The following is a 27,539-nucleotide window of genomic DNA, read 5'->3' on the forward strand; positions in this document are numbered from 1 at the left end:
CCCCCGAGATCCATCAAGAAGGCAGGCTATACAGGATTGGGTCGCCTCTCTTCTTTTTTTCAAAAAGTTATCTGCAGGGTTCCAGATTACCAGAAATGGCAGGGGTTTTATTCAAACCTGTTTCTGGTCAAGAAGCCGGACGGCTCCTTTCGCCCCATCCTAAATTTAAAGGGCCTCAATGTGCACTTAAAGGTAGACAAATTTCTTATGGAATCCCTGAGGTCGGTGATAAACGGCTTAGAGAAGGATCAGTTTATGGCGTCCATAGACCTAAAGGACGCATACCTCCATATTCCCATATGGATTCACCATCAGTCTCTTCTAAGATTCTCGGTGGGATCCTTCCACTATCAGTTTCGGGCCCTCCCCTTCGGCCTCTCAACAGCGCCGAGGGTTTTCACGAAGGTCATGTCAGTTATGGCAGCATGTCTTCACCTTCAGGGAGTTCAGGTCGTGCCTTATTTGGACGATCTGCTCATCAAATCCTCAGTAGATTGCTTATGTCATCACTTGTCCCTCACCTTGGTGGTCCTCGAGGGCCACAGATGGCTGATCAATTTAAAGAAATCCCAGATGGTTCTGTGTCAACGCATGGTTTTCCTAGGCCTCATCATGGACACCAGCCAGCAAAAGGTTTTCCTGCCTGTCGAGAAGGTTGCTTCAATTCAGAGCATAACAACTCAGGTCTTGTCTTCCCCCAGCCCCTCAATGCACTTGTGCATGCGGCTGCTGGGAAAGATGGTGGTCTCCTTCGAGACTATCCCCTTTGGTTGAGCCCATTCTCGTTGTTTCCAGTGAGATCTGTTGACAAAATGGTCAGGATCCCACCTTCGCTTAGATCTCCAGAGGATCTCTCTATCCCCGAGGACGAGACAATCACTCCAGTGGTGGCTGATTCGGGATCACATGACGGTGGGCAGGTCCTTCGCTCCATCTCCGGCTCCAGGGCTTTTGGTCGGTTCAGGAGTCGACTCTTCAATAAACGTAACTGGAATTGAAGGCTATTCTTTTAGCCCTTCGGGGGGCCCAGTCCCTCCTCCAGGACCACCCCGTCAGTCCGACAATGCCATGGCTGTGGCATATGTCAACAGACAGGGAGGAACCAGGAGTGTAGCTGCAATGAAGATTGCAACTTAAATCTTGATTTGGGCAGAACTATCTGTTCCCGCAATATCGGCAGCATTCATTCCAGGAATAAGAAATTGGGAGGCCGACTACTTAAGTCGAAATCAGATGATGCCAGGAGAGTGGTCACTCCATCCAGAAGTGTTCCAGTCTCTGGCTCAGAGGTGGGGTCTTCCGGATATAGATCTCATGGCCTCCAGACACAACAGAAAGGTTCACACATTTCGCGCAAGGGCAAGGGACCCCTTAGCGGTGGTAGTGGACGTAATGACGATGTCATGGGACTTCAGATTGGGATACTTGTTCCCTCCGATTCCCATGCTTCCTCGTGTGCTCAGACGAGTAAAACAAGGAGGTCTGCCAGTAATTCGGATAGCTCCCTCATGGCCGCGCCGAGTCTGGTACGCGGACATACTCTCTATGGCAGAAGGACTGGGGTTTCGTCTTCCATCTCGAGTCGACCTCCTTCTGCGCAGGGTCCCTTCCGTTACCAGAATTACCTCAGATCAGTTAACGGCATGGCTGTTGAAGCCAGCCTCTGGAGGGCTATAGGTTGTTTCCTCCAGTGTGCTGAACACTATGATGCGAGCCAGAAAGCCAGTCTCAGCTCGCATCTATCACCGGATTTGGAAAACCTATATCAGATGGTGTGAAAATAGGACATGTCACACGTCCTCTTTTCGTCTCCCTTGTTTATTGACTTTTCTTCAGATGGCCTGGAAGCAGGGCTTCATTTAGGTTCCCTAAAAGTTCAGGTATCGGCACTTTTAGTCTGTTTTCGCCTGAAATTAGCGGATTTACCAGATATTAGGACTTCATCCCCTCCAGGGAGTCTTGCATATTCAGCCTCCCTATGTTCCGCCTACAGCACCGTGGGATCTCAATCTGGTGCTGGATATGCTTAAAGGGCCTCCCTTTGAGCCTTTACTTGTGGCAGATTTGAAATGGTTGACCTGGAAGGTCCTCTTTCTTTTGGCTATTGCATCTGCACATAGGCTTTCAGAATTAGGAGCTCTGTCTTGTCGGGAACCATATCTGGTTTTCCACGAGGACAGAGCGGTGTTAAGAACCCTCCCTTCTTCTTTCCTAAAGTAGTTTCAGTTTTCCATCTGAACCAAGAAATTGTAGTTCCGGTCTTCTCATCTACTTCCCATTCGGATCAACAGTCTATGGAAAAGTTAGATGTGGTTAGGGCTCTCCGCATTTATGTCAAAAGAACTTCTCAGATTAGACGTACTGATTCTCTGTTTGTTCTTTATGATGCTAATAAGAGAGGCTGGCCAGCCTCAAAACAGTCCATTGCAAGATGGATTACGGCTACTATTAGGCAAGCTTACATAAGGCTAACCGTCCAGGGGCAGAGAGACCTAGTCCTCTGTCTACACCTTTACAAAATTTTACCAGTTTAATGTATTTGCATCCGCGGATGCAAATTTCGCTCGTAATGCTTTGCGAGCGGGATTTTTAGAGTAGTCCCACCCTTAGGGGGCTGCTTTAGAACGTCCCCATGGTAAGCAGTGTCCCCCAGACTGGATGAAAGAGAAAAGAGGATTTATGTACTTACGTTAAATCCGTTTCTCTGATTCAGTCTGGGGGACACTGCGATCCCTCCCTTCTGCTTTTCTTCTGTGTGCTCTTGTTTGACTGCCCTTTTTTCTCCTTGGGCTTTTTAATTAACTGACAGGAAGAGGAAGAGGCAGGGGGATTGTAGAGGGGAGGGGTCTGTCGGCAGCACTAAAAGTTAACTAGTTAGGTGCCAACTCCCCAAGCTCCCTCCACAACTCCATGGTAAGCAGTGTCCCCCCAGACTGAATCAGAGAAACTGATTTAACGTAAGTACATAAATCCTCTTATTTTAATATAATTTTTTCTACAGCTTAGCCCGGATGCTCTCTGTGGAGCTTATGAGACTTAGCTTGGCGAACAGGGTGCACCCACTTCGGTGACTGCAGTTCCGCTGAAGTCAAGCTGGGCTAAATCTACGGCAACATCAATGGCCTAGGGTCTACAATCGGGGTGCTCCCATTTCGGTGTCAGCAGTTTTGCAGAAACAGGTCTGGCCTAAATCACTGTCGCCTCGGGTGGCCGAACTTATTAAGGTGATTTTAGAGTCCGAAATGGTGCGTTAGTATACCCTTTTTCATGCTTCTACACATGTTACACTGTGTTGGTTAAGCCCCCACACAGCTTATATCTGTCCGCTAACACAGAAGTGGCATTCAGCTATTCCGGTGGAAAACCATCCGGACAAAGATGCCGCTGTTCATCATCTTTCACAGATGGATAGGTTTTTATCTTTCACTGTTGTCACAGTCAAAATCAGGATGTAGGTCATTTCTCACCTGAGGATGTCTATTTCGATCTTGTTTTACTAACAAGAACATTATTCCCTCTGGTTGCACACACGAGGTGGATTATCCCAGTTTAAACTTTACACTGTTTTAGCATTTGCAAAACACCAGTATATATTTCAATTTGATTCCTAAGCCTTAGTGACATCCTATTGAGAAAATGTTTTCCCTCATATATTACACTTTGACAAAAACCAAGTAAACGGTAAAAGACTGGCCAAATTTTCATCTCCCCTCCCTTTACTGTCAGAGTGAATACAGGGGAAGTAATCCCTGCTGGTGACAACCTTGTGGCTTTTCAGTTCTCTTATTCTGCTTATCCCGGTGGAAGCTGACAGAAGAGGTTGAGCAGGAGCTGGTAAAGGGTTTTATCTAGAGGCTCTCTGACAGAAAGAAGTTCTCTAGCCTTTAGTTACATTAAGGGTTACTGGGGTGGTTTGTATTCACCCAGCAGAGTCATAGATGGTAGTCATATAGCCATCCAGCTATGATACCAATAGTTTGCCACATGTTCACAGGACTACGTTACTATAACGAAACTCTCAGTTTGCACTATTACAAACGAGTATCCAAAGGCTTCTGGCGGTAGGTGTGCTTTCTTTTTTTTATGTCGGCGACACCAGGCCATGATGTTTACGTGTCCTATCCGTTCATCCTCTCTGTTGATCTGAGGTGAGGGTGCCACATCCCGAGTCAGGCTTAGCCTTACAAGGGTGGTTATAGTTTATGTACAGTGGCAGTCGGGTAAACATCCATAGGTCTGGGGACATCCTCCAAAGGTGGAAGTTATTTATTACAACCAACGCTTAGCTTACAGCTAGACTTTTTTCCAGAATATTATACTTGCAGCCTCTCAGCAAGCAGCATGGCTGCATTATTGAGTTCGCAGGTGGTCACTTTAGACCTACCCAGGTCTTTGCTCATTCTACCACAGCAGAAGTGTTGGCTTATGCCTTATCTTCTAGATTGGGGTTTTCAGTATCTGCCTACCGAAGAACACGCTCATCTCTCTTCTACACAGTTCCAAAATGCTCCTGGCAGAATTTCCTTTCAGTAACAGGAGTTTCTTTTTCCCAAATAGGATACCAAGGTTCTAGTTGTATCATTGGCATTTCTCACTCGGGACATCTCCCATGTCTCCACAGGGAGATGTTCATCACGGGAAGCTACCTTCCTTGTTTTGGACATGCATAGCATCCCTCTGCCCTTATCCACTGGTTTACCTTTCGGGTGGTGCTTAGCCACAACGATTTTTAAGTGGGTCAGTTGTCCTTCTTGTACATGGGGTCAGAAAACCTGTAGAGATTCGGTCCTGTAGAGATTCGGTCTCATAATGCAGGGCTGTTGTATATTTTGTAGCACTTCTGGAATACCCATATCCTAATTGCAGGATGGAGGTCGACCTGTGTATGGTCGGAGGGGTGTGCTTTGTGATATACTATGGGACAAGTGAGTCCAACGTATTTTTATTGAGTGCCGAATGCCTTAGCAATCAGTCATTTACCAGGTAAAGTGGGTCACTCCAGGATTAATACCTTTTGTGCCTTCCTGGTTAGGTCATAGGGCTCTCCGAGAGGGAGCCCAGGTTCTTTTGACATGTTCACCTGTTTTGTCTGTCTGTTCTCAATCTAATGACCCTCAAGTGGATTTGTCCATAGCCAAGTCTGGTCTCCCTAGAACTTAGGGAGTGTACATGTTGTTTACAGGTCCCATTTCCTCATGGGTGTTTGAGAGTTTCTAGGAGGGGGGCGCATCCCAGCTAGTCTGGTGGTCCGCCATGTGTCTCGCTAAGCAGTGTTCTGGTTTAGGGGACTAGTGTTTTTCCGGTTCCAGAGCGGCCTCATCTTGCAGTTCGGCCCTTATTGATTTCCATCATCTAGTTTGACGCCGAGGCGTCGGACGCCCAACATTTACGGCCTGAGAGCCCTTACAGGGAAATGGTTGCTACCTCAATTACAGCCGTAGAGCTTCTTCAGCTGTTTCTTTGGGCTTGAAACTATATTTGGTTGGTGTAAATTCCTTGAGTTTTACACGTCCCACTCAGGAATCTTTAAAGGGTTTTGTTTTTTCTAGCTGGCTCCGATTCAGGTCTCCGCCTTACTCCCTTCAGTGGCGCTTTCCGTGGCTCTCCGGTTAGCTCACCGGAAGGTTGTCTTGCTTAAGGGGTTTCTTCAGGCTTAGCCCACCTTTGGTTGGTCACATATTTCCAGGGAGTCTAGTTCTAGTCATCAGGGGCCTTGCTTCGGCCTCCGGTGACTCTCTGAATTTTTATTTTTAAAGCTGTTAACTCATGGTATGAGTGCTCTCTTGTATATATGACGGCCTTACATTGTCAGTTCTCTATATGAGTGCTTCCTCAGATAACGCTGAGTTTGTTAAGCCGTTTAGCTCATTGTAATGAGTACTCCCTGGTATATCTCTGAATGGTTTAAGCCAGGGTTGTCCAACCTGCGGCCCAGCACGCCTGTAAATGTGGCCCAGAAGGAGTTTTGGTTGTGGCAAGGGGGCAGCACTGTTAATGGGAAAAAAAAAATTCTGCAAAAAAAAGAAAAGAAAATACTTACCTTGCGGTCACATCAGCTGGTACTCAGGCTCCCTCAGGGCCATCTTTCCCATTGGGCACAATGGGCAGGTGCCCGGGAGCCCTGCAGCCCAGGGGGGCCCGTCGGAGGCAGCAAAAAAAAAAAACCTGGAAAAAAAAAAAAAAAAAGACAATACTTACCTTGCGGTCAGCTGGCGATCCGGCTCCCTCCATGGTCTCCTCCTCCGTCGCGCTCGCAGTGCATGTCGGGCGTGACGTCATCACGCCCGCCCGACATCCATTGCGGAGCGCGACAGTGGAGACCATAGAGGGAGCCAGATAGCCAGCTGACCGCAAGGTAAGTATTGACTTTTTTTTTTTGCTGCCTCCGACGGGCCCATATATATATATATGCACTGCTGTGCCCGGGGGCCCAAGAAATTGTGAAGAGGGCCCTGGGCTTCCTCCCTTGTCTCCTCCTCCGTGCGGTGCTCGCAGTGAATGTCGGGCGTGATGTCATCACGCCCAACATCCATTGCGGAGCGCAGCACAGAGGAGTCACCCGCACGAGAAGAACAATCAGCAGCACAGAATTACAGAAAAGAAGAGAAGAGGACAGGAGAACAAGCCGATTAAAAGGTAAGTTAAGGGGGATTTTTTTTATTATTTCAAGGGACGCTGACCAGTGAATAAAAGTCACCTGGTCCTGGAGCATCATGGACCTTATTTCCCTGCTACATACTTCTACTTGTAATACTAATGGGGCATTATATATTATTCTCTTTGGCCCATTATAAGTTGTTATCCCTTAACTAACATAGTGGTGTAATTAGCAAAACAGGTCACAATTTGGGGTCACAGTGATGTATATGTCAGGTACCGCAGGCCTGGTCAGGGCACCCTGATATACAATGCCTGGCTTAAATGCACTTTATTGATATTGCATCGAAACAATACAAAAAGTGATTATAGTATAATAACTAGAGAGGATTTTTTGAACAGGGCGATTGGAAGGTAAGTATAGGGGGATTTGGAAAAAAAAGTGATGATAGATAGATATAGATAGATAGATATATAGATATATATATAGATATATATATAGATAGATATATAGATATATATATAGATATATATATATATATATATATATATATATATATTCACTTTTTTTCTCATATATATATATGTTAACTATGTTTTCTATGGTTTTTTGGATGATCAGCTATCGTTATTGTTAGTGTATCTTATGTGCGGCCCAAACCAACTCGTCGTCGTCCAATGTGGCCCAGGGAAGCTAAAAGGTTGGACACCCCTGGTTTAAGCACTGTATCAGTGCTTCCTTAGATATAGCTGATTGGCTTAAGCTGTTGAATCAGTGTATATTGTGATCTTTTGGATATCACTGAGTGGATTGAGTTGTTAGCTCAATGCAGGCTGCTCCCTTGGATATCACATCTCGTAGGGGATCCGGGGCTAGAGTGTGTATGGCTCTTCCTCATTTTATTTCCCAAAAAATTAGTGGCGCGTTGTACGAGGCATTATTGTTTCTGACGTTTAGTGCCTGCATTCCACTGACACAGGGATTGCGCGGTATATCATTCTTGTGCCTCTTCTTGGTGTGTAACTTTTCTCCAACGGGAGATAGTTTGTGCTCTTGTGGAATTTTATGCCCTTTAGCCTCTCTAGCGCTAAAGAGTGTAGGGGGCGGGGCAGGGTCTAGGTGGTCTCTTGCCACTGTATCACGACCAACATTCTGTCTGTACCCTTCTGCTGGATCCAGTGACTTTAACAGTGCACTCTCCAGGAGGGTTGCAGCTTTTTGTACGGCACAACAGCGTCATTCAATGGCGCAGTTGTACAGAGTGGCAGCGTCTGTTTCTGCTGCATGTTGTTTTCTTTGTTGCATGCCTTTGCATTCACAAATGCAGGGTTTTGAACACAAAACATTGCACACAGCCGTTCCAGAGCATTCCTGCCCTTGGACACAGCTTTGGTAGCTCCCCAAGGTAACGCAGTGTTCCCCAGTGGTAGGACAGAGAAAAGAGGATTTTTACTCACCGTAAAATCAGTTTCTCTTACTACACTGGGGGACACTGCGCGCCCTCCCTTGCTCTGAAAGTAGTGCTGTCTTTGGTGTTGCTTTCTAAATTGCTTCTTCTCTCTTCCTGGCTTGGTTATACAAAACTGAAGTCAGCTACAGAGGAGGGGCATAGTGGGGGAGGAGTCAGGGGAACAAACAAGTTTATAAGTGCCTAACTCCAGACCCACCTACTATACCCCAAGGTAACGCAGTGTCCCCCAGTGTAGTAAGAGAAACTGATTTTACGGTGAGTAAAAATCCTCTTTTTAAAGTTTCTTAACAAATGTCTCTTTGCAGGTAACGCATACCCCCTTGACGCTTCAGTCTGCTGTAGACTCTGATTTGATGGTGTTTTCACCACTGGAGGAGAAGTAGCCGAAAAAACTATTTCAACATGTGAAGTGTAGAAACTGGAAGCTAAATTCTATATTTATATATTTTATTGACTGTGTATTCTGAAACTTTTTGATTATCTTTTAAGATATGTATAATACACGTGCCGTGCTAGTATGTTACATTTTAAAGCCATTAAATGTATATTATGGGCTGTTTTTGCATGTCGTCCAGTTTCCATTTAGTTTAAAATGGTATAAGACTGACAATGTATATAAATTTTAGTTGATGTAAAAACACTTATTTACTATGTTATTAAGCCTGTAAATCTAGTATGCAGTATTTTTAAAACAGTTTGTTTATATTGTGTTTTAGAAAGCTTAAAAGTTTGTATTCCAGAAGCACGCTGCCAAAAATAATTAAAGTGTTTCAAAGTGGCTTTTTTCTTCTTTGCTTTGTGGTCTTGTTTTCGGATGTTGGTTAATTGGGAAAACGTAACGTGCTTAAGTTAAGGATTTTGTCTTTTCAAATTAATTTCCAGTAAGGCTTAGACAGGGTGTGGGTGCAATATACTCACAATCTATAAAAGTGTGGTCCCGTAGGGGGCACTTTAGGACTGTAATGGATAAAATACATTTATTGATCAACACTAAAGTCAAACCATCCTTTGTACTGTTGGTTCTGACATCTCAAATATGCCTATTTATACTGTGACCAACAAGACATAATGGAGTGTTGTACTGTGGCACTTCCACATTTTGATTCTAATAAACAGTGATACCTTTAGAGTACATAAAAAAAAGCTAAATCTCAAGTTAACGTTACTTCCATACCAGGCTAATATGCAGAAGGTAAAGAGGATGCAACAGGCATATTACCCTAAAGCAGCCTGATTAATGCAATACCCACCTAAGATGCAATTGATGGTAGTAGCCTGGGTCACATACTCCCAAAATGACAAAGAATTAACTTGTTTTAATTACAACAAAATATTTATACCAAATGTGGGTTAATTAAAAACACTAAATGCACAAAGTTTCCAACTTTGTGCATTTGGTCTATTATATGTGGATCAGTGGGTGTCATCCACTTCCACTCCTGAGTCAGCCGCTTTTTAAGTGCTACAACACAATTTTTTTTTTATATATATATGTTGTATTTTAATTAAAAACGCTGCCCGCAAACTCAATAATACCTTATGCACCCTAGTCAACGTGTATGGTCCGAATCAAAACCAACGTTCATTTTTTGTTGCCCTAGACTCCTTGCTCTCTCAGGTGCGCCAGGGAGAAGTGATTATGGCAGGGACTTTAATGTAGTAGTAGATGACACTATAGATAGATCGTCCACTTTGCTCCCTCCCGTCAGTGGCTCGGAGTCCTGTAAATCTAAGGCCTTGGTGTCCCTTCTTTCCCATCATCTCCTCTTTGACTCCTGGAGGCTTAGGGAACCCTTGTCCTGAGACTATACATTTTACTCCTCGGTTCATGGCACTTATTCACGAATTGATATGGTCTTCCTCAGCCACGATCTGTCATTGAAGCTCAGGGCATCCCATATACATCCGATGGTTTGTTCTGACCATTCTTCTATATCAGCCGATCTCTCGGACATAGTATCCCGCCCCCGCCCTGCTACGTGGTGTATTAACCATTCCATTCTCCACGACCAGACATTTACCTTAGAGCTCCGCACCCTTCTTTAATGACCTCCCCGATACTTCTCCCATGACCCTCTGGGAAGCCTGGACAAAAACAGTATTGAGCTGCCCCTTAGGTTCTTGCTAAGGAGAGGGGCCATTGTAGAATTTATTTCCCTACGACCTGTATGAGAAATGGTTTTGACACTGATGTAATAAGGCAATAATTGTGACTTATTCCACCAAGAGACTGCTCTTCATCATCCTTCCTACCAGTCAGGGACCAGAGAAGCTATCGCTCAGACCTGGAACTTTACTAACACACACTGCTAGTTAAAGCCAAGATCCAACCGAACAGAGTTGGCTCCCATTGGTTTGCAGTACACATCTGCTTTGGTCAAATGGCTTAAAAGGCATAAGTACATTTAACCTGTTTAAGTACATTTCCATCTTTATACTTTATTAGGTACCTATGACATTAATGTACTATTTCTTTTTGTATATTACCCAATGTATATGTTTAACCTGTTTTGTGCCCTCCATGAACCACCTAAAAAAATCATGCCTGGCCAGTGGTCTCTCCTATTTCACATAACTGGCAGCCTGTTCCAACACAGGCTAGGCCTGGTCTTTAAATGATTATCTTTCACGGTTCCATATGATCCACTCTAAGGAATGAAAATGTCAATCCTTGGTTCTGTCTTCTTTTGCAGATCAGTGGGTTTACACATTCCCCTTTAGTAGCAGAATAGCAGGGAATCCCCTCATTTTCCTTTGAAACAAATCCATTTCAAAATGCACTAAAACAATTATTAACGTCCCAAATATAGTGCAAACAAGGCAAGTAACTGGATCATAATATCCATTTTTATATTTTGCTGTTTTTAGTAATAACGCTGACGCCTTTCTACATTCAATAACTGACTCATTGGGAATTTGGATGATTCTTTACTGAGGAATCATTAAAATCTGTCAGAAAATGATTGTACATTCTTTATTAGCTAATACTTCAATTTGTCTGGATTAATGCAAATTCAACAAGTTAATAGGGTGCACCAGAAGGAGTAATGATTAAATAATCATAATTATGGTGGTTTATAAAATGTATCTATTAGGCTGGCAGATCTTCTAAATATAGCACATTTATTGATCAATAAAATACATATATGATTCATACCATCCATATATACACTACAGCACTTATAGAGATCATCATCACCATTTATTTATATAGCGCCACTGATTCCGCAGCGCTGTACAGAGAACTCATTCACATCAGTCCCTGCCCCATTGGAGGGAGGCAGGCAGACAGACAGGCAGCAATTTTGATAGCAGCCAATCAACCTACTAGTATGCTTTTTGGAGTGTGGGAGGAAACCCACGCAAACACGGGGAGAACATACAAACTCCTCACAGATAAGGTCATGGTCGGGAATTGAGCTCATGACCCTAGCGCTGTGAGGCAGGAGTGCTAACCACTAAGCCACCGTATATATATCTATTATATCTATATGTATATACAGATGGTATAAATCATATGTATTTTATTTATCAATAAATGTGCTATATTTAGAAGATCTGCCAGCCTAATAGATACATTTTATAAACCACCATAATTATGATTATTTAATCATTACTCCTTCTGGTGCACCCTATTAACTAGTTGAATTTGCATATTGAAGAGTTTGGGAACCTTCTATAGGTGTTGCAACAATTATACGGTTTGTTTTAATATTTTAAAGAGGTTCCATACGGTTGAAGCATATTTTATCATGATTTAAAAGTATGTTGATCACTAGTGACGTTAGTGGAGCAGTTTAAATATTTGTAATAGATCATTATTGGATATATTGGGATTTGAATGTGATACCACTGAATTGGTGCTTTTTATAGCCACTCTATAACATAGGCTTGTTTTAATTCTTTAATGAATAAACATTTTCCTTGGTGACTAGAAGCACTGGACGGTACATCAGATCAAACAAAGACTTTTTAAAAAGAATACAATTTTTAGAGACTCCTGTTCCTCTGTATTTAAGTATTAAATATTTTGTTTTTGTATCACTGCAATTATGATACTCATATTATGGGTGCTTATTACAAATACCTGCACACGTGTTTACACTAACACTTTTCAGCAGTTATTGGGGAAACTAGAAGACAGCAGGAGGAGCTTTATTCCCTCAAGTATGTGGTTTCTACAATCAGCAAAACGAGAAACACAATAAAACCGTTTTCTCCAGATGCCCTCTGCAGCTTGTCCAACACATCCAACCAGTACTGGGTCTACTGGCCAATAGGTGTTCTACAAGACATGCCAGAAATGACTCAAGCATTCTACCTTCAATGCTTTCTGGTTGATTATTTTGCATAAACTAGTGGGTAGCCTCCATTGGAATCCCACCATTATCCTATAATACTACCAGATGTACAAGATGGTTGCAGCAGCCATTCAATAAGGGGCTGTAGATCAACTCTCCTATGTGTTGGGAAATCCATACTACCATGAGGAGAAAAAGCAAAGAAAGTAAAGTATTGTTAAGGTAAAAGTAGAGTAGCATTGGCCTTAAAACAATGTTGATGATCATTTCTAGACTATCAAAATGGCCCTGGAGCCAGCAAGTGCCCACCACAGGGAACCTACCATTGTTCGGAGGTGCTATACAATAATGGTGGGTAAGCATAAGTATCCAGACTACTCATTCACTAGCAACCAGTGATGTTTATATCATTGGTTCCTACTGAATATGCATTTTTTTAATTAATTAATGGCTGCCTTCTGAGGGCACATTTTGAACACTAATGCAGTTTTAAGTGGACATGACCTGTCTGTTTCATAAGCTGAAAAGTTGAATCACAGCAGCTTAGGAACAAATGACAAATGACAATGTAAAGTGTAACCAATCCCAAATCGTTTTATTTAATTTGTTTCTACTGATCTGTTTTTCAAATATTCACAAAGAGTCTATAGATAGACAAAAGAAAAGTGAAAAGATTGGCAGGACAGCAATGCTATGTGTGCCCACGATCCACCCTAAACCTATTTGCGAAGAATTTTCCTGTGGTTTCAAGAAGAGACAATTATCAAACATATATACAAATATATTTTACACTACAGTTGCTGTAGCCCCGGTGAGGGTGATTTCACCGCTAATGGACACACTTTTAATCTCGTTGAACTCTCTCACTCTGTGCTGGAATTGGCAGATACTTTCATTGTTTACAGTCACATTCAATTTATCCGTTTCGCAAAAAAATTGGAGCTGAAATAAAAAGACAAAAAAAAGAATTAAAATGCAGTAAATTCTCAACGACTTCCATCTAGTATTAAATAACTACAACAAACAGACAGTAACTGGATGGCAGAACAGCTGCAGCCAGTTAAATGAACTTCAACTCAATTTACAAACATTCTTTCCATAAACTATTCCTGAGATCACCCGTGTAAGCCTTACTTCCATCATTAGCAGCAACAAAAGTATGTTTATGTGGGCATTTATAAAAGCAGAGCTTGCTTTAAATTGCATAAATAGACATACATTTGTAAACAGTTATATTTAGTGGCATTTACATGGGGCTTTCCCTCTTGGTGAAGCTTGCACTGGGTCATATTTTCCTATGTCAGGATTAAAACAGTTTACAATACTAAATTGCCTGCATAAAACAATGAAAACAGGCAAAACACTGCTTCCTCCTGGCTGATGGAAAAGATGAGCAGTATCCACGAGATGTAATATAGACCAGCCATAAATGTAGTGGTGTGCGATTTTTCTTTGGGTTGTTTTTTATAGCATATTTATATATTGTTTATATTAAAAGTGAACTTGTTGACTATACATAGGTCATTGTTAGGTCTGAACCATTGTGCAGTCTGTAATGTGGCTGAGGCCCTCCTGTCAATCTCACTCATGCATGATAATCCTTTCAGTACAATAACTTTGGCCTATAGGTATGCAATCACTGAGGTCTAAGGCTTGACAGCTAGATGGGTGAGAATATGAGAGGCAGTAGGCAAGTTTGCTCATAGCCTGTATAGATAGATTACCAAAAATACATTTAGCATATGGTTTCCATTGTAGTAGATACAAAAGAAAGTTTCCTTGAGATGAAGATGCAGAAGTACAAGTCAATGCTAAAAAGTTAAAGTTACTGTATACTACATGGTAGTAGAGGTTTAGCTAGACACTGAGGGACACTGCTATGTACTGTCATTGGTATTCTCTTCACTCTGCAAATGCAGCACAGCAAACTGGATTATACTTTATGCCGTATCCAACCATCAGTGCAACGGTAAGAGGTGACCACTGAATCTACCACTCTGCCTCACATATATGCATATATACAGTTCATATTTCACCAATCATTTATTACATATAAGTCATGGAAAGCATAAACCACACTACTTTAAAGAGCATCTACAGTGGAAGAGGTTTTGCTTGTATTATACACAACCCTTTCCGCAATTTTGGTCTAGAACACTTTGTTCTCTTCTTAGGGGCATATTCAATTGTTGAATATCCCCGCTGTGTAAAAACTATTACCACTATTACAGTAATAGTTAACTGGATTTCAGCTCGCGGAGCTGCGAGCTGAAATCCAGCGAGAAAACTACCGTAATAATTTTTCTGCGCACTATTACCATAATAACGGTAATAATGCGAGACCACGAGATTTTCGGTGTTTCCTCCGACAATTGAATATGCCCCTTAGATGGGGAAATAAATTCCTCCAGAAGTAGTGGAGTGTTAAACCTATTAGTTATATTAAATTTAACTCAGCTTGAGCTGTGAGCAAAAAGCAGGCATTGAAACTACCGTAATAACGGTATTTAAGGGCACTATTACCGTACCGTAACAGTAATAGTGCGCAAGCCACATTACTTTTTACAGTAACAAAACCAATTAAATTCCCCTTTAGAGTGAAATGTGAACAGTTGTATACGCATATACAGTGAACAGAAATATTGTTATGATAGACAGAGGTGCAAATGCCCAGTTAACATTCTTCCCTGACATCAGTGAGGTATGAGGTAAAAAGTGCCTCAGGTTTCACCGATGCCCCTAGTGAATTGATAGACTGGTACCACAGGATGTAGTTACAGGATATAGTTTTTGGGGCGTATTCAATTGTTAAAAAAATCCCACGGCGTTAAAACTACTACAGTTAATACGGTAAAATATAGCTGGATTTCAGCTCGCGGCTCAGGGAGTTGCGAGCTGAAATCCAGCGAGTAAATTACTGTATTAACTGTTTTTCCACGCACGATTACCGTAATAATGGTAATCGTGCGCGGACCGCGGGATTTTCGGTGATCCCGCCGACAATTGAATATGCCCCATTGAATTCATTTTAACACAACTGTACAGAATTAATCACTTTTTAAAATAAAAATAAAATGTGGTTTTTACAGTGAATGGTTGTCCCCGCTGAAATGGAAATCGACCTTGTCGTTCTTCTTTCCCCCATTGTTCACGAATCATGGAATTGCGCACGATTACATTCGGATTCTCATCAAAACGAGGATTGAAGTGGAAACAAATATCACGTCCTTTTTTGAAATCAACAGTAAACCTAAAGGGGGAGAGTACATATAAAAGGTCTTTATTTATAGACTGCAATCTCCATTTAGTCTAAGGCACAACAAGGCTTTGTAGCATATAAAACAGAAACAAAGCAGAAGCATTTATTTTGGTCCTCAAATGAAAAAAAACAAAACAAAAGTAACATTAATATAAGCAATTAGTAAAGAAAATACAGGGCTTAATTTGTGCCAGAATGCATAGGAACAAGCTTCTGACATGTATGGAAGATTCAGTTCAGCATAATGTGTCTTCGGAACGTCCATGGCCCATATTATGGCAGGAATCTCGGCTCATTTTTCCCCCTTGCACTCCATAGAGGCACGCAGAAAAAGGAGCAGAGATTCCTACCATAATGGCTGACGATGTGCGCAGCCGGACATCATGGGGATGTCCATGCGGTACATCGGCAGCAATTTAATCTCCCCCATATTGTTTGCAGCCCAGACTGACACCAGATTTCAGTGAGGCTGCACAGACAGGTGCCAGCTCCGCCACGGAGAAGAAAACATCTGTGTGTGAGGAATCTGGAGAGGGGCAAGCTTGAGGCCGGTGGGATATGGAGATATGTGGTGCAGGGAGACTTGTTACTCCCTGCCTAAAGAGGATTGCAGGCAGGGATTGTCTATAGCCCCGTGTATGCCTGCCTCTCGCTCTCCAGGTCAGCCTACCCTGGATAGTGAGTAGCTGCACAGCACTAGCGCTCAAGAGACTCCCTGCTTACTATCCACATACATGGAGTCCAAAATATCTTCTGTTCTGTCACCCAGCAATAGCTAAGCTTAGGCATCAGGCTTCAGCACACCCCCTGCTTCTTGCCATGGCGAGTTTTACAGCATAAAGCCCACTATTCACCATGATTAATCATATGTTGAACAGGGTATTTGTTAAGACATTTGGGGGCCACATATTATAAATAAGATACATGTTTCGCTCTGCAGCAAAATGAACCTTACACAGTGGCAGGTCTACCACTAATTCAGGGGTGTGGTGGCTATGGGACCTGTTAGTGAGGGAGAGGGGGGTCTGGCAATGACGGTCCATCTGGCCTTGCTTGGCACTTCTGAGCCAAGCAGAAGTTACAGGGGCTGCCAAATGCGCAGTGAATTTGGGCTTTCAGTTCTGGAAGAGAGTGATTGTAATTTGAGACCATTACCAAGGAGGGTGACCCTCCATAAAGGGATAGCAAGGAGGGTGTACTGCCCTTTAAATGTTGTGGCTGTCATCTCTTTGATATAGGAAAAGTCTGTAATTTTGAGCAGTTCCTGGCCCCAAACCTTGGCTTTGTCAAGAAGAGGACATGTTTGTTCAGCAAATGCCCAGAAATGAGAAGATAACGGATGGTAACTTGTTTCATATTATAGGTCACCAAAATGCCTGAACTGATTTAATTTAAAAAAACAAAAACATTCATCTGCAGTTGCTCCAACCAAATCTCTGCTGCATATTTCCACCCCAGTCCAGTAACAACCCTTCCCCCGCTTTGTATAAACCTGGCAACTGTACACAAGGCTGGTATTCACTGCAAGCAAAACCTGCCAGGAAAGCTCAATTTAATTTGCATCAGAGAAGTAAAAACAAATACATCATATGTAATACACAGGGAGTGGAAAAGTACATATTCATATACTCAATAAGGGCCATTTACAGGGGACTAACATTCCATCTATGCAGAATTAAAGGGGTAGGGGCACATCAGTGAAGAGGTGTGGATGCACTTTGTGTGTGATTTGACCCTCAGTGTATCTGTCAACTAAAAACAGTGGAATCAGCCGTTTTGTGTCTTGTCACTAGTTCCCAATCAGTGAATAGTTTCAACACTGAGAAATGAGGCACTTTGTTCCTCATACCTCGGTGATGCGTGATGACGGCTGTCCCCAGCAAATGAAGAGACTGCATCCTAATGAACATTGGTTCAGACCACAGAACGGCTGCTTCCACTGTGTTTAGGCAAAATATAATATTTCATTTATAGTGTGTGTGTGGGGGGGGATTAATCTGCCATTTCATAATATTAGGTGTAAAGGACCTTTAACATCCAAAAATGAAAGTGTGAACCTCTTTTCACAATAGAGATTTCAAAACTACTGAAAATGACAAAACATCCATACATGAGGCCAACTGCAAGTATTTTCATTATGTACAGGAATACAACACAGATCACAGCCATTTCAAATATCATTAATAACGTATACATAGCATTTTTTGGTTTTGGGTGCTTTAACCCTGTTTGGGAATACAGCAGGATACGTGTGCAGCATTATCAGAAAATTAGAATTATATTCCCATTTGTGTTGTGTTGTGCTGACTAGAAAATCATCAGCGCACCCTGAGGATTGCTGATTGCTGAAGTTTGCGCCTTGTTTTACCTTTTGGCATTAGGGGCGATTGAACCTTGAAAAGTTATCAGCAGCCGTGGCACAAGTCCTGTAGGCAGGGTAAGATCATGTGGCACTTTCTAAAAGACAATATAAACAATTAAGTTGACAATGACAATATTCATTTTATTATATAAACTGGTACAAACAATCAAACTAAATAAGTGTCATCATTGAGCAAAACTGAATGATTTTTGGAATCTTAAAGACAAAGAAAGTTTGTAAAAATAAGCAGTTTAGAGGTAGGAGGCTAGAGACTAAAAGCACCCTAAAAAGGCATAACACAACCAAAGCAATTAAATATTTAAATTCAGCAGATACAAATTAAAGTTAATCTTTCATGGCTCCACTGGTCACCTCTAATATTAGGGCATAGCAAGAGAATTACAATCAGCAGTTCAACTTCATTGTTTAACGAATTGATTAACCTTCTAATCCACTGCTATTTCCCCCATAACCCTCAAAAAGAAAACCAAACTTAAAGCTATAAAAAACAACAACTGATCAGTTTGCATGAAAGTGACAGAGCATCCATACAGAGTCTATGGCTACAGTAACAAATCAAAAGTTAATAGTTTAGGTTTAAACAGGAGCTAGACATTCAGGTTATACCCATATGCTTTGGAGTAACATCTTCATATGCACAGATGTGTATATACTTTGCACAGTGTATATTGGATACATAACTGAAAATCAGAGCTTTAGACTTTATTATACACTTACCAGTGGACCAGTGGGTGCTGAAGGAACAGGTCCCGTTTGTCCTGGCTGCCCTGGAGTGGGAGCCCCTGGATAGGTCTGTCCTGGTGCTGGATAACCTGGAAATCCAGGGAATCCCGGGAACTGCTGGCCTGCCGGAGGGGCTCCCGGGTACTGCTGGCCTGCCGGAGGGGCTCCCGGGTACTGCTGGCCTGCCGGAGGGGCTCCCGGGTACTGCTGGCCTGCCGGAGGGGCTCCCGGGTACTGCTGGCCTGCTTGTCCAGGGAACCCTGGGTACTGCTGGCCAGGAAACCCTCCACCTGGATATTGTTGTTGTCCAGGGTTCTGGCCTCCCCAGGGATTATTCCAGTTCTGCCCCTGTGTTTGCACGCCACTCGTATTAGTTTGACCCGTTAAAGCATCATCCAGCTAATTAAAATAAATAAATTCAAATCCAACTGTACAACAAACCATTTAAATGCTTAAAAGTAACTTTTCAGTTGAGGGGACCTTAAGGAAATATCTGGAAATTGCATGGAAACACATGCTTTAGACCCATTTTAATACACTTTGAAGAACTGCAATTTTACCAACTCAGTTCTAAAGTTTTAAAAGGGTTACATTCTTAAAACACAATGAATCCAAAGGTTACCATACATCCTTTTTTAAAAGCATTTTTCCAGTGTTAGCAGCGAGGTTTGGTTAGAATTTTAGTCATTTGAGTAGACTTAGTGGTTTATTTTAAGTTAGTGAGGGCAACATTTTGATTTGGTAGAGAAAACTGAACAGCGTTCTTCAGTCAAATATGTATAAAAATATTTAAAATGCCGCTATTATTAGAACAATCAATATAAACAAAACTATCACAATTCGTGATATTGGCTGGGGGGCAGTTGTATGCCATATGCTGTTGAAAGGTGAACAAGGTTATTTTAGAGGGATGGAGTTCACTGAACTGACATAGGCATTAATGTATTCAACTGTGGCATTAAGGATTCAAAAGTGTCCTTTGTGTATGATGGGGTAGGTAGACATTTTGCCTACAGTTGTTAGTATTAAAGTGTAATACAATGTTCAGAGAATTCTATTGTCCAGGCAGATCTGTTCATTATTTCTGCCCTTGGATACAGCTACAGGAATGTGCAATGGGCACAATTGTATTTACAAAGCAGATCTGTTGTCATAGCTAAAGGCAATAAAAGAATACAAACCTGGATAATAGAATTCTATAAAGGTGGAAACCCCCTTTAAAATATACCCATTTATTCATTGAGTTGGCCCTTTAACACCCCATGAACCTCAACAAAAAATATATGTATGGTCTGAACTAAACGCACAGAAACTAGAGATTAATGAGCAGAAAATAATAAGAATAAGCGCTCAGACTTACCGAAAAGCCATCGTCTGCCATTTTCTGAAAGAAAGAAAATGTGTTTAGCAGTATTTAAAGGAACAGATCTGAGTTTGTACAATGAACTACATGTATCATATTGCCATTTACATATGGACTGCTATGAGGCATAAAGTCATATTCATTTTATTAAGCAGCAGAAGAGGCCCACCATTAGACATGCTAGTAATGGAGCCTGAATGGGGATATCATTCATATTCTTTTTGTACACCTTTGGTATAATAACTTCCATTTAATATCATTCTGTCTGTGTTCTTAACGAATTCACTTGCTAATTAATCTTGGTCATTTATAAACTCTTTATAACGGAAATTTTTAGAAATTGTTTGGTTAATGATAACTTTGGATAATTTAAGTTTGATTGTAGTGGAATTTTAGTTTAGGGAGAACCTAATTGCTCCCGCAAGGTAATCGCTTTGAAAAGAACACTTGGTGGTGGCAGTTTTGGACAAAGACTGGAAGCAGGAAATAGCAATTTGGGGATACTAATAATTTGTAGCCAATTCAGGTGGCTTTGATGCGATTAACCCTTTGCAACACATCACACAGTCTCAGGTAAGGGCCTTTTGTGACAGGGGGATTCCCTCATAACTTCAGTCACTTATTTATAGTAGAGGCTGTCATTTTTGGATTGAAGCAGTATGAATGAGAATGCAGTCCATCGATTCACTGAGGAACATTGACACAAAGCATTTTGTGACTATTTAGGCCACATTGCACAGCAAGCCTTTGCATGATGGGCACATGCGGCACTAAGGACTGGAAGGCATATGGAGCCATAATATGCAACTGGGTCCTATTGGCCAAGTCAAGTCTCCTGTAATGTTGTCCCATCTCCAAGCTTCCTACACTCTGCCTTTAAGTAAGCAAAGGCTGATGCAAAATAACTTAAGCTCACAGGGTTGGCATGAGACTCACAGGAAAACATGAACAACTTCAAACATGTATATTTCCATCTTATGATCATGAAACGTGAACCAGCAAGGCCTAAACCCATAATTGCCAACCTTTTCCGGGAGCTCCGGGTGAAGTGGGCATGGGGCTCAATTAATTGCACCATTTTGGCTCCACCCCTTGCTATGAAATGTCAATAGTCACAGCATTACATAAGAGGGCAGGGCTTAATTGCACAATCTTGTCACTAAGCTCATCCCCCATAACATTCCCGGAGGATGCCTACTCTTCAGAGAGTCCCCAAAATTCAGGAGCTTCCTGCAAATTCCGGGAGAGAAGGCAAGTATGCTACCCTAATGTCATACACCCACATATAAAATGTAATTAAAAACTGCTTCAGTAAGTGCTGATGTTCCTGCTTATACATACAACATAAATACTGTATGTTGAGACAGTTCAGCAAAAGAAAAACAAAAAAAAAAAAACTTCCCTAATGTGTGCAATTTAACGGACTATGTTGATCAAAATCTCTGATTTCTCAATTGCATAACACATTTGTTGGTGGCAGAGAGGACAGAGAAGATTTGGAATAGGACATAAATATACCCAAGATGAAATGAGGATCTGCCTTTCCTTGTATTTGCATGTTTAGGTGTCATTTTAACAGAGTGACTCATCACAGACCACATGAGATGACTAATCAGCCTGAGGGGAAGGATTGTCCCTGAATACTCACAAAGGCAAATTTATCCAGAGTATGGAGAGCAGAACTTCAGAAAACACGTTACACCCATATACTGTAATATAGCAGAATAATTTGTGTTCATGGCAGAAGTGGATTCCTGTTTGTCAAGGGCAAATTGCCAAGGGGATTTTGTGAAAAAAAACTCTTGAACGCCACTCCTCTACTAGAAAAAATTACAAGTTGTAGACTTAAAGGGTGAGCTGTGCTATCTCATCTACCCAAATAAACTAGAAAAGTACAGAAGTTGATTATTTCTCTTATGAATTACCAGATTACATGTTAGTCATCAAAGATTTTCCACTAGCAGGTTTTAGTTTGCTTTTAGCACTTGTAGCAATGTACCGCCCACTTTAAAGTGATAAACATGGCAGCCCTCAGTCAGCAATAGTACAGAGTGTAAACCTGGTGCAAGTGAAAATGAAATGCCAGTTTATTATTTTCATGTATGAATTATTACCTCATGGAATTTTAAAAATAAGTTTTTATTTGTTCCGCTGTAAATCTTTAAGTACAGGGGGTATTTTGTAGCGGAGACAGGTTCAGATGCATAATTGCATCAGTTAATACCAATTATTTCACAGTCAACTTTAAGCTTATCTATTATAATTATATTATATTGATTCTCGTCAATTTATAAAGGCTCTTCATGAATCTTGTACGAAATAAGTAAATCCTAAGTAGTTTGTCTGTTATTATTTCTTGGGGGTGGGGGGGGGGTTGTATTTAAACACCGCCCAAACTTTTACTTGTAGTAAACTCAGGGCCATCTTAACAACATTATGGGGCCCCAGGCAAAGCAGTGCACCGGGGCCCCTAAATAATATAAATATATAAATATATATATATATATATATATATATATATATATATATATAACACACAGATATAGATATATAGAGATAGATAGATGTACTTGCTCAGTGACCCTTGAAGGTTTTTTTTGCAGGTTTTTTCTTTTGCAGAATTATTTCTTCTCATTAAGAGCCCTGCCTATGGGGCCCCCTTGCCCGTGCGGCCCCCAGGCACCTGCCCATCGTGCCCAATGGAAAAGATGGCCCTGAGTAAATTGTTGTTTTCTTTATGCAGGTTTGTTTCACCAAGAGCCATAAAATCCTGACTGAGCCGGATTATTCTGACAACAGAGAAAGATTAGTAATGCGTATTAGGAGCACATTCCTCGAGACCAGCCAAGTCACATTGTGGAAATACCACTTTTAGGCCGCAATCCTTATTTCTATCTGAGCAGACATTGTAAATGCCACAACTCAGACCAAGTAGGATGTAATCAAAAATAGGCCGAAATTTGTTGCGAGTTACTAAATTGATGTAAGTAGGGTGCCATATTTGAAATAATAAATCATATATAATGGTGCTAAACATCACATTACAGGTCTTGTAAGCCAAGATCTTTAAAAGTTGTACCCACAGGAGATACTGTGGTGAAGGACACTTTTCCTGTTGCCTGAACTCTATAGACAGCCATTTTGTGGGAGGGACCAATATTCACGAGATCATAGACTTTTATTAGAGATCGAGGACATCACTGGGACATGTAACACTGCCCCTCAGCAAAGTGTCTGAACATAAACAATTCAGAACTAACTCAATGGCTTAGATGGAGCACAGTAATAGCCAGTTTTGCATTGGTTGACATTTTGCACCTGGCATAAAAGTAATAGAGGGAATTGTCCTTCAGGAACCAGGGTTTGCCGAGTATAACCTGCTCTGCCCACCAGCACCATTGCCCCACCAGTCAGTGAGGTTGTTCATCCTTAAAGTAGTCTATGACCTACGCACATGGAGGCAGCTGAGCATATACCCTATAATTTTACAAGGAACCAGAACTTCATGAATATGACAGGCCTCAGGAATATTCATGTCATCACTTGTTCCTCCAAAATTTATGGGCTGCATAGTGGTACATCCCACAAAATGGAAACCTCCACTGTGTATTAGTGACAGGTCTACTTTAAGGGCGGTGTCAGAAGGGATGTTTGAATGGTTTCCAGCTAGTAATGCGCTAACGTTCATAGAGCTTAATAACTACCGTGCTGACAAATTGAAGGGAGATCAGTCCTCCCCTGTCACACTGGCTAAGATGGAATCGTCCGACACCACCCTACCTGGAACTCCTTACTCTTCTATTCAATAGAAACAAAGCAAAGAAGCAGCAAATGAGGATATTTTAGACATTAACTTGCAGCACCGTGTAATAGTACAACCCCCAACACAGTGAAGATCTTTCCTCAGGGGCCAGAATAATTGGATATATTAGATTTCTGGGATAATAAGGAATGTGTGGTCCTGTAAGCAGATACACAACACATGAATATCTAACGCATACACACAGGTGTTGAAAACACTTGTTAAAATCTTATACAAACCCTTTTACTTTGTCTGAACTTTAAGAAAGAATTAGCAGCACATTCAGCAAATCATCTCCATGCTTCCTTGTAGGGTATAGCATTGTTCCTAATAACACTCCATTATAACATACCAAGCCTTAAGATTTGAGTGGTGCAAGCCACATTGAATTTGATACAAAGTGTACGCAGGTATGGAATTGTATGCGTCTTTTCAATTCACTTATATTATTTTTGCAGCTATTCACAGCAAAGGATAGTTAATAATCTTTAAGAACGCACATTGAATGCAACAAAAAAATCATTAAAATGTACAAGGCCTCAAAGCCAGTACTCAGGAAACCAACAAAACAAGCCCAGGGGTACGGCAAACAAGTAATTGGCCTACTCAATTACCAGCTTTGCACAAGTTAAGTCATTAAAGACATGCTATAGTGAATGAAGGGAGCAAGGTTTAGGCTACCAGATATTAGTAGGCTGCACGTGTAATTCCTTACAGTTGATTTGGTAACCCTAAACAAGCTATCATTTTCATTTTTAAACAAAACAGAACACACTACACAGCATTAAGGCACCAATGTTACACAGTGGATGAAATCAGGATAATAAAACAAGCAAAACGTCATCCTCTTTAACATTGGGCATATAAACACATGCAGTAAAGTTCTACAAATGTATCAGGGCTGTCTGTACTTACAGATGGATGCGAGCAGGAACTACAGGCAGAAGGACTGTGATGTGGACAGGAAGGTTTAAGCAGAAACTCTGCAGTAGCTGGGATATAAAGGCTGCTTTGAGCACTGACAGGCGATCGCACACACCCAGTTCTGCCACACCTATTGAAGCTCAAACCTGATCCACAACACCCCTTGTGTCTATTCAAACTCAAAAATGCACCACATACATTCTTTTCATGGATCTGGAAACATTTATACCGCCTGTGTCTGAAAAATGTAATTGTTCTGATGAATGCCTAGTGCAACGCAAGGGAAAAGGAAACAGAGTTCTGTCTTTAATTTATTTATTGGTTGTGTGATTTACTTTTTAGATTTTTAAAACATTACTTAGTGATATGTAGTCTAACACTACAGTGTTAACACTCTGTATACTAAACTCCTATTTTAATTAAGTAGTTCTATTTAACCGATACTCAGTGGAGAAAATTTACGAAGGGCAAAATGGCAGAGGTACCATGCAGAATGACCCATGTCAGACTAAACATGGCAGGGTCTGCAGAGTCAGAGAAGTGTGCACCACTCGATGGGAGGAGATGGGTAGAGTGACAGCGTTGCTGGCTAAGTATAGAGAGGCCACACTGGTGAAATGAAATAAAGGGTTGGAGACAGCGCATGTTCCTCGTCGTAGCTTGATGTGCAAAGGAAACAGAGTTTTGCCCCAGCTCAAAGCTAGCTGTCCTTGGGTCTCATCCTCTACTTTTACTGGACACAGTTTGCACTTTAATGTTGCACTTCAGTGGAGAAGCTTCTATCCAGGTGCATTTCAAACAATGTAATGAGATACTTTGCACACAGATTTACTTTAAGCCAGGAATAAAGCTAAAAGGCGCAGCATTTTAGTAGAAAAATAGAAATGTAATAAAAGTTGTGCTACTAAAGTATTAAGAGGTTGGATTTGATGCTATACTACTGCACAGTAAACATTTTGTATTTTCCTCCTCTTCGTACACCTAGGCGCAATTCTAGCTCACGAAGGCGGCTCTTGAGAGTGAAGAGTATGCATACGTACAACTGCGCCATTGTTTAGTGGTGGACCATCGATCCTCTTTATTGCTATACTGTCCTTTGAAGTTATGGTTCCTTCACTTCCCCGAGATTTTATGTTTAGTTGTCGATGAAAGGAGAGATAAACAGCCCAACCGTGAAGTACTGTGACATTTGTGACTTTTAAACTCCAATTAAATACATGGTATTTGTACATTGAATAGATTGGGACATTGACCGTAGTACAGTATGAAAATACAAAGAACACATTTGGAATATATGTCTAATTTGGACACAACGATTGAGTTCGAGCTAGGATTGACACTGGGACAGCAAACTTGTGATACAGGAGTAAGATAATATACATTTTATACAAAGTATCACAAACACGGTTGCATTGTATTGTATCATTCTGTAACATCCCGAAACATTCAGTCATAATATATAGAATAGACTTAGTATATCAGATATGGTTGTATATGACATATGGCTGATATTGCCCCACTATATTGTTGCATTCTGTCTCACATTAGTTACATTCTGTTACATTCAGACATAGTTTGGAGATCTTTATCTTTTATTTTTCAGAACAACATGGTTAGAAGAAACTAGCCACACACCAGGGAAGTACAGCATTGTAATTTGAGCATGAAAACCCTCACGCCACCAGGGGGTAAATGTATTAAGCTGAGAATTTTCTGGCGGGTTTGAAAAGTGGAGATGTTGCCAATAGCAACCAATCAGATTCTAGCTGTCATTTTGTAGAATGTACTAAATAACTGATAGCTAGAATCTGATTGTTTTTTCAAACCCGCAGGAAAACTCTCAGCTTGATACATTTACTTCCAGATCGTGATGCAAGCACCAAATATCTTTTCTTATTTGTATGGTAGGCATTTGGATAGCTCCAAATCTCAGCAGCCACCACGTGACCCCTCAGGTCAGATTGACAAGTTGTGCTGTTCCAAGCATGAATACATAAAAAAAAACAACAACTTCACTTGTTCCTAAAATATATCATTCAGACCATGAAATATGTGTCTCTCCAGCTGTTGTGGAACTAAAGGTCCCAGCACAGAATGTTTTTTAAGGGATGGAACGCTGCATCTCTGGGCCCCATCGAAAAATTTGGTGGACGCCCAGCAATTCCGCTCCAGCCTCCTGGGCCCCCATCTGGTTCTGAGCATACACAGGTGCTGCTATGTACAGTAAAACCCTAACTCTGAAAGCAGAGGTGGCTGGTGGGTGACCCAAAGTTGCCAAGAACGGACACCTGGGGGTAAATGTATCAAGCTGAGAGTTTTCCAGCGGGTTTGAAAAGTGGAGATGTTGCCTATAGCAACCAATCAGATTCTAGCTGTCATTTTGTACAATGTACTAAATAAATGATAGCTAGAATCTGATTGGGTTTTCCAACCTGCAGGAAAACTCTCAGCTTGATACATTTACCCCCTGGGCCTCATAGTGACAACAGCTCCACAACTGTAACAAATAATTTGGGGGAGATTTACTAACCTGCAGTATGATCAAAGCAAAGTTTTTCATGCGCTTTGATTTACGGTTTGTAAACTGTACAACTTGCTAAAGGTCAAACCGCACATCAAAGCACATGTTTTAAAAAAAAAATGCCATACCAATTTTTATTCATGGAAAGTATACAAACTACACGGCAAACTGCTGCATATTAGTCAGAATGTAAA

General features: G+C 41.4%; 2 protein-coding genes across 3 annotated transcripts in view; one reads left to right on the top strand and one right to left on the bottom strand.

Moving 5' to 3' along the window:
• The window catches only part of DLGAP5 (DLG associated protein 5), a 35,680-nt gene extending 25,595 nt beyond the window's left edge, over positions 1 to 10,085 (top strand). For both annotated transcript variants that reach the window (XM_075192536.1, XM_075192535.1), the window contains exon 19: positions 8,375 to 10,085. In XM_075192536.1, the coding sequence (XP_075048637.1) occupies positions 8,375 to 8,452 (78 nt within the window). In that variant the 3' untranslated portion in view covers positions 8,453 to 10,085. The remainder of the gene's footprint in view (positions 1 to 8,374) is intronic.
• Positions 10,086 to 12,939: 2,854 nt separating this feature from the next.
• Positions 12,940 to 25,003, bottom strand: LGALS3 (galectin 3). The gene is made up of 6 exons (XM_075193055.1): positions 24,816 to 25,003; positions 20,096 to 20,119; positions 18,730 to 19,134; positions 17,998 to 18,086; positions 15,458 to 15,620; positions 12,940 to 13,312 (listed from the first exon to the last, which is right to left on the bottom strand). The coding sequence occupies exons 2-6, from the start codon at positions 20,114 to 20,116 to the stop codon at positions 13,157 to 13,159; spliced, it is 834 nt and encodes a 277-aa protein (XP_075049156.1). The 5' UTR covers positions 20,117 to 20,119; positions 24,816 to 25,003; the 3' UTR covers positions 12,940 to 13,156.
• Between the last annotated feature and the right edge of the window lie 2,536 nt (positions 25,004 to 27,539).

Source organism: Mixophyes fleayi, chromosome 12 (genome assembly GCF_038048845.1).
Source record: "Mixophyes fleayi isolate aMixFle1 chromosome 12, aMixFle1.hap1, whole genome shotgun sequence".
Classification (NCBI taxonomy): domain Eukaryota; kingdom Metazoa; phylum Chordata; class Amphibia; order Anura; family Limnodynastidae; genus Mixophyes; species Mixophyes fleayi.

Excerpts from the sequence above, each read along its gene's own strand:
- LGALS3 (XM_075193055.1), bottom strand. The coding sequence starts at position 20,116 with ATGGCAGACGATGGCTTTTCG. Across the intron at positions 15,621-17,997 it reads ATCGCCCCTAATGCCAAAAG|GTTTACTGTTGATTTCAAAA; the intron begins GTAAAACAAGGC and ends CTCCCCCTTTAG. Across the intron at positions 13,313-15,457 it reads AGCGGGGACAACCATTCACT|CTCCAATTTTTTTGCGAAAC; the intron begins GTAAAAACCACA and ends TTTTTATTTCAG.